At 35.8% G+C, this 8,097-nt stretch overlaps 1 protein-coding gene across 1 annotated transcript; it reads right to left on the reverse strand.

Moving 5' to 3' along the window:
* Positions 1 to 6,050: 6,050 nt before the first annotated feature.
* Positions 6,051 to 8,025, reverse strand: rpa3 (replication protein A3). Its single transcript, XM_067611650.1, has 4 exons — positions 7,871 to 8,025; positions 7,690 to 7,764; positions 6,372 to 6,483; positions 6,051 to 6,278 (listed from the first exon to the last, which is right to left on the reverse strand). The coding sequence occupies exons 1-4, from the start codon at positions 7,967 to 7,969 to the stop codon at positions 6,196 to 6,198; spliced, it is 369 nt and encodes a 122-aa protein (XP_067467751.1). The 5' UTR covers positions 7,970 to 8,025; the 3' UTR covers positions 6,051 to 6,195.
* Between the last annotated feature and the right edge of the window lie 72 nt (positions 8,026 to 8,097).

The raw sequence follows: 8,097 nt of genomic DNA on the forward strand, positions 1-8,097 counted from the left end.
TTATGACTGATGATGACATACGCTATGGGACAAAGGCAAACAGAAACAGGCTTGGTCTGATATATGAGTCTAGTGATGAATTGGCTAGATTTAGATAATAGATAGTAGATAATTGCTTTTTAAGATAAACAGGATTTAACGGGTCAGTATGGACCCACCAACAGAGAGGACCATTTTATTTGACAGTTTCAGAGGTGTCAGTCTGTAAAACCTGCAATGAAACCTGCCTCGTTCTGCCTATGGAGCTATTCACTCAAAGAATTTCACCTAATAGATTTTTAGAGCACCATTAAAGGCAGAATCAAAGACTTCTTCAAAAAAATGGAGGGAGAAGCTTCCATTCTTGGACATTTTAATTTAAAGGTGTTAAAAATAAACGTAAAGCTGCACCAATCAGTATTTTTATAGTATCAGTGGATTAAATGATCATGTGTAATACTAAAGGTGTTGCTAAATGTTTTGGTTTTTACTGCCACTTACTCTGCTCTAATCACCCCACTTTTGGCAAAAAAAACCCAATGATAAACCCTCTGTACACTCCCTGCCCAGCACCAAACAGCTGACAGGGTTAGCAACAAAGCTGGTGGACATAGTGGAGCATTTAGCAGCTAAAGAGACAGATATTTTTTCTCAGGAGTTGGGAAAAAAAAGAATAAATGAATGAATGAATGCAGCTTCAAAATATCAGCTTTTGACTCTATTCAAAAATATTGGTATTAGTTATTGAATAATACACATCAGAAATCCTCCTTTCAGTCTGAAACAAATTTTCATTGTGAATTAATCAGCTGAATAAAAAAAGTATTAATAGATTAATTGTTTAGGCTATAAAATGACAGAAAATAGTGAAAAATTCCCATCAGTTTCCAGAGCCCAAGGTGATGTCTTCAAATTGTAGCCTGTATTCAAGAGCTTTAAAAAAAATCAACAACATAACAGGTGTTATTCATTTTTTCTTAATATGAATAACATAAATATTTTTGATGATGATCCTTGGTTATTAAAGAATTGTGGTCAAGATGTGTACTGAGTTAGACACCATACATTTTGTCTGAGCAACAATCCAAAAACCAAAGATAATTAATTTACAATTACATAAAATGCAAAAAAGCAATCAATCCTCATATTTGAGAGGTGGAACCCAAAAAGAAGTTTGGCTTTTTGTCTTGATAAATGACTTAAGTGAAGAATCAAATTATTATCTAATTGTTTTCTCTTAACACTAGCTTGTTTTAAAGGTTAAACTATGAATAAGCCTTCATCTAAATCTAAAATGTCATCACAAGCTTTCAGGTTTTTTGAAAAGTAAAGCAAAAGAAAATGAATGAATGAATGAATGAATGTGTGTGCAGGACTTGACAGGGATAAGCAGAGAAAATGAAGACGTTTCCATGACAAACTGTGTGAGATGGATGTGATAGTGTTGGTGGATGGTAGCAGATGGAGCAGATGCTGCAACATTAAGAGCACTGTCTCGACTTGCCGGAACACGGCAGCTGCCTTCCTCCAGGCTACTCCTCTCCCACCCATCAACAGACTGATTATGGCAGGGATATACTTAGCTCTTTACAGCAGTTGACACCATCACCCTGCCTCTTTGGTAATGATATACACATCCATACATTGGTTTGCCATAAAGAAATATTTTACAGTGATCATTTCCTCCTTGATCACATGTTATGTCTCTATTTGGAAGTGGTTGGCATTTATCATTCTGTTAAAGGAAGAGACTTACAATTAAAATCCTGTCAGCATCTACTTAGCCCCAGGGCTTTGGAAAAAATGGATCATGTTACATATACATGGATTACAAGATCTAAAGATATGGATCAAATAATTCTGGTCCTAGTATTATCTGCCCAATAACCTGTAAAGGCAGCAAAAACTGTGTTTTTTCAGTTATTTAGTTAGTTACTGAAATTAATTCCCCCGAAAGAAAACTCAGAAACTGACCTTTAAATTTCAGAGTCAAATAAATGAATAAAGAACTAGTATTTACAAATGTAATAATAAACCTAACAGAAAACATTTTACGTGGGGCAAGTAACAAGATATTTCAATCTAAACAAATCCACCATTCTGATGTCAGTAGTAGAAAGTAACTAACTGTATTTACTTGTAATGTAAAATGTAATGTAATTGTAATGTAAAAAAAAAGTAAAGTAAAGAAAATATAAAACAGATTACACAGGAGAATACAAATGACAGTGTGCTTGCAGTGCAGTGCGAGATGGGAATAAATATTCCCTAATTTGATTTAATTAAAAGGTAGCAGAAAACAAACATTTTCAGCCTTCATTTAGAAAAGACTAAGAGTTGCAGCAGATCTGCAGTTTTCTGGGAGTTTGTGGAGATATGTGGAGCATAAAAACTGAACGCTGCTTCTTTGTGTTTAGTTTTGACTCTGGGGACAGAAAGCAGACCTGTCCCAGACCACTTGAGAGGTCTGGATTGTTCAACACGTAGCAGCAGATCAGAAACATATTTTGCCTTTTTATAAAATGTATATAAATGTATATAACTGTATAATTATGGTAAGATATTTAGCTGTTTCTCACAATCTGAGCTAGTGGGAGCATGTAGATGTTGAACGTAAGAGGCCCGAGAATGGAGCCTGGGGGCACTCCTCATGTCATTTTGTACACTCAGATGTGTCATATACTGATCGACACACGGTAGTCTATTATTCAAATAGGATTCCAACAAGTTTAACACTGTGTCAATCTGACAGCACTTTTTCAACTTGACTACACTTCTAACACAAATATTGTACTATGTCCTCCACTACATTTGTCTGACAACAGTAGTTACTCTGCTTTCTGTTATACTGTATGTAATTGTACTTTACCAATGCCATGATGGAAGAAGTACTCAGATCAGTTACTTAAGTAAAAGTAGCAATACCACAATGTAAAATAATCCATTACGAGTAAACGTCCTGCATTTATAATTCTATTACAGTAAAAGTGCAGATGTATTATCAGCTAAATTTACTTAAAAGTAGTAAGTAAGTTAAGTTTAACAAAGTAAATAGTTAATACTGATGAATCATTGTGTAAGCAGCATACTGTTGTAGCTGGTTGAGGTTGAGGTAGTTTGAACTATTTTGATCACCAGATAAATCTGAGGGGTCATGAGATGAAATTTCAGGTGTTGGAAAGAAGAAAACAACACAGTATTGCTACATAAATTTTGATTTAATTTCAGACTTTTCTCTAATCTTTGCTTTCTTGTGAAATATTGGAGTGTTTCACTTTGGTTATTTATTTGAAATCATCGAAGAAGTTTAGAGGGGAAATGTCTCTTTGGTGGAACTGCTAACAAATCATTGGCATCTGAAATGTGACAAGGAGCCACAACCACATGCTGATATTTTTTTGTAAGGAGTTACAAGCCAAAAGGTTTGGGGAGCACTGCTTTAAAAAGTGTAATCTAGAAGCTTATCATGTGTTCTTTCATGTAAATTTTGAATTGTTAAAAAGTAACTGAAGCTGTCAAATAAATGTAGTGGAGTAAAATGTACGGTATTTCCTTCTGATTTGTAGTGGAGTATCAAGAAGCATAAAATGGAAATACTCTAGTAAAGTACATGTACACTTAAGTACAGTGCTTGAGTAAATGTGCTTGGTTACTTCCCACTGCTGTACAAATGACACTTAAAGTACCTGTTGCTGATAATACTTCTGTAATTGCACTTCAGTTAAATTGTGAATGCAAGACTTGTATTTGTAACTGAGTATTTTTACGGATTTGCTATTTCTAGTGAATAATTCTTCCACTACTTTGTTCTTACTACAGTGGAAACATGTTGGGAGCCCATTATTCTATGATTTCAAATTACTATCTAATGCAGTGGTTTTTGGCTTGTAGACCATCAAAGCAATGCCCTTATTGAGATAAATATCCAGTCTTTCACAAGAAAGAACAGAAAAGATAAGAGAAAAGTCATTTTAAAAAATGTAATTTGTGTAGCAGATACATTATTTTCTCATCTTTTTTTTTTTTTTTGGAATCTCATGACACCTCAGATTTATTTTGTGCCCCTTTGTTGTTTTCTGAACCATGAACCACTGCTCTAAAGGATTTACATTATGAAGGGCACAGTAGATGATAGTATAGTTGACAAATATTTGTTGCATTATGGGAAATGTAGGAGCCAGCTGTTTGCTTGCCACATACAAGGGACTAAAAGTCAGGATAGCTCTTACTTTGCCAAAAAAAAAAAAGTGTCCATTTTTTCTCTTTTTAAAAAAATATTATTATAAATTTTAATAATAATTTTGGGGCCATTTTACAACTTCATTTAATAGCAACAGTGGTAAGATGATAAAAAAAAATGGAGAATGATGTACAACAAAGGTCCCAGTCAGACATCAGCCAGTGTTGTTAACTCACTGGTGTGTCTTTTTAATGGCTGATTTTAAAGACCTCCAGAGGCTGCAGGTCCAGTTTGTTTAGATCATTTAAAACCAGCAGAGTGTGCTATAACCAAAGTGATGATGCTGTGATGCTGAGATCCTGCAGCTCATTCAGCTGGGCAGAGCATCATTAGTGAGGAGCTGCACACTGGGAAAACATAGATACTCTTTACAATAAAACATGCTCTCTAATGGTACAAATAACACATGTCTATCTGAAGACATGTGATCTGTTGGGTTGTCAGTAGATATTAACTATATCTGTAGAGACACAGTGCCAGGTCCATTTATACTGTTATGTATTGTTAAAAGAGAATTCTACAGTTTTTTCATTAAAATTAAAAATAAAAACTTGCATTAGTTTACTGTATTCAATATTAATACTTTTAGATTCACATTTAGAAAATGCAAGACTGTTTCAAGCTGAATGTTGTTAGTAGTATTGGTGCTTGCAATGACAACAGCTTTCCAGAGCAAATATTTGCAACAAACTGAGCAGCATTAGGACTTTTCATCTTAACTCTTATTACTATTTTTTATGTTGTGTGCTCTATGTTATTAATGCTTTAGCATTTTAAGTTTCACTATGAATGAAAAGTGCAGTACAAATTATATGTATTATTTTATTATTGCTTCCCTAAAAACTGTGTAGTTTCTACTTTATATATAACTGTGATCTTGTGTGTTTTTGAGATTGGACACCATCAGGTTGTGGGTTGATGCTCAATATGGAAACTAAGGTTTATTGAGTATGAATGAGCCCTGTAGGTTTTCTGGCTCAAGTGTGGCTTGTCGAGTCATACTGCCCCCTGCTGCCCATTATGCTTCATGTTCACAGAAGGAACCATTAATGTCTGCTGCTTGTATGTTTTAGAATTGTCCAGCTTTCCACACTAATATAAACCATTCAGCTATGGTACCTCTTAACACATGTGCATATGTATTCAGTATGGAGTGTTTTCATTATGTACTGCTAATATAAAGCACACTATGCATATTTGGCAACATTACCGATATCTTTGCACACTATGTGCATATGACTCATCACACAGAACCTCAGCTGTAAACTTACCACCTGCAGTCCTTGTACACAATGAATGTATCATAATATTTAACAGACAGCTAATGTTTACTAGCTACTGTATGACACAGCTAGTAAAATTACACCTGGAATTATCAATATTTACCACATTATAGTACTGAACAATGTAAACATGTAATTACATCATTAGTCAATATTACATAAAAGCCCATTATATCTGATGAATGGAGTAATATTTAATTAATGTAAAGCGGAGGGAGACAAAATAACTAACTTACAATATAATGAAGGTTTGACCTAATTCAACACTAATTGAGATGTTTAAGATTCACAAATGTAGCATTTATTAATCAAAATACTATGCGTAATTTGTAGTAAAGTTAATTCCTCACAAACTTTTTTGCAACTCAAAGCTGCACTTGAAGAGATGCAGTTAAAAGCCCTGATAAAGCTTGTAAATGAACCTTTATATTGAGATTATTTTGTCACAGACACTGAATTCAAGGTCAACAATGACCCTTAATGCTCAACTGAAAAGGCTGTTTTGAGTGAAAAGTGTTTTAGTTACAAAGAAAAATAAAGAAAATAAATCATTTTATTCATTAATTTTATTGCCAAAACTTTCTTGATATTACAGATTTACTTTGTACAAAACTTTTACTCACAACAAAAACTGGGCACAGGAAAAAAAAACTACCCCACAATGGACTGAAAACGTCTTTACACAGTGAGCACTCATCCACTTGCAGCCACTTCAAAAGGGTAATACTGGGGGAAATCATGGATGACCTTCAGGGCTTCGTTATACAGCTCTAAATCTGTGGGACACATGGACACAACATACTGTGAGTCACCGTTGATCAGTGTTGCTGTATGGCAACCACATTATCTGTTAATACAAGAGGACCTACCAAAAGGAATGCCCTTGTCCTCTCGCAGCATGTTGTATGTGGTGGCCATTATTGCTCCTTTGTTGGACACCATACCAATGATCTCCACAATGCCGCTCAGCTCTTCCTCAAGCTGGAGGGAAAAAAAACCTCATTTTACCATCATTACCTGGTTGTTTGGGATGTTAATACCTCTCCTCCAACAACAAAGAGAACACGGGTCTGGCTAATGGTGAAGTAGTAGCACTACCTTTTCCAATGATACAGATAATAAATTAATATTATTGATACAAGACCCTGTTTCATGATTATTTGGACTAAGGCTGCAACTAACAATTATTTTCACTATCTATTAATCTGTCAATTATTTTCCTGATTTATCAATTAGTTGTTTGGTCCATAAAATGTCAGAAAGTGGTGAAAAATGTTCAACATTTCCCAAAGACCAAGCTGATGTCCTCAAATTTCTAATTTTGTCCCAACCAACAGTCCACAACCCAAAGATATTCAGTTTACTACCATAGAAGACTAAAGAAACTAAAGAAGGTGGAATCTGAGAATTTGGACTTTTTTTCTTTAAAAAATGACTCCAGTCAGAGCACATTTTTCCCTACAGCATATATGAATCTGAATTTTAAAAACCACACCAGTGGGAAGTGGTATATGGCAGTGGAGGAGGACTGATATACTGTTTTCATGTTCCCTTTTCTCTGTCACAAAGCAGGGACATGCCACTAGTCAAAGTGGTGTGCCACTAAGAATCGCTGTATGACATTAAAACAAGAGAAGCATCACCGGTATGCCTGTGAAAAGTGGCATCTGCCAGTGAAATGAAAGTGATAGGCCGTTTATAAGTCTCACACAGCATCGGCATATTATAGGCCTAATACGCAGTGGCATATGTCAATAAGAGTCGGTATGCTACTGAGAAGTGGCACAAGACAGTGGAGCAAAAGTGCCACCAGCTGACAGAACGACAGCAGTAACTTGTACGATAAAGTATAGGTTCAGTGGTTAAGGTTGGTATTTTAAGTGGAACATTGTAACTGTTTAAGTCATTTATACCCCTTTCCCAGTAAAGGAGATGAGGAGTTGCAATGTCACAAGTACCAAAGGTTCAAAACATTTTCAAACCCATATTACATTAATCCTAACAGGACAGTCCACAAGCTGTTCTATACCAAGCCTGCCCAGTCTGTAAACGCGACGTTTTCACTGAATTGTAATTAAACATCACTGAAAAACTAGCGAAAGACAAACTGCTCTATTTCAGTTGAGTTGTTATTTAAGTTGCAGACTCAAGAAGCGTCAGGTCTGGACTGTCTCAATATGTACTCACAGGTTCATTTAGTTCAACCGTTGCTGTCTTTCCTTCTCCATCTGTGACGGTGAAGGTTTTCCCAGTTGGGTGTACCTGACACGACAGAAAAGAAACACTGCATGTTAATGGCATTCACTTCACGCAAGTTTACCACGTCTCCAACTGCTAAAGCAAACATTTAAATTCAAACCACACGGACCTTTTCAACACGCCCAACGAAGCACACCGGTCTGCTAATGTGCTGCGACAGCAGGGAGCAGTTTATTCTTGGTTTCGGGACATCCAGTATGCCTGACATCTTCGCGGTTAGCTGTAATGGCGTTACTGAACTCAGGACAAAGCAGTACAGCGCGGGAAATATTTAGTTGTATACTTTTGTTTTACACGGCAGCCCACGCGGGCGGAGTGTCTAAATTTACGTGCAAA

This window comes from Thunnus thynnus, chromosome 15 (assembly GCF_963924715.1).
Source record: "Thunnus thynnus chromosome 15, fThuThy2.1, whole genome shotgun sequence".
Lineage (NCBI taxonomy): Eukaryota > Metazoa > Chordata > Actinopteri > Scombriformes > Scombridae > Thunnus > Thunnus thynnus.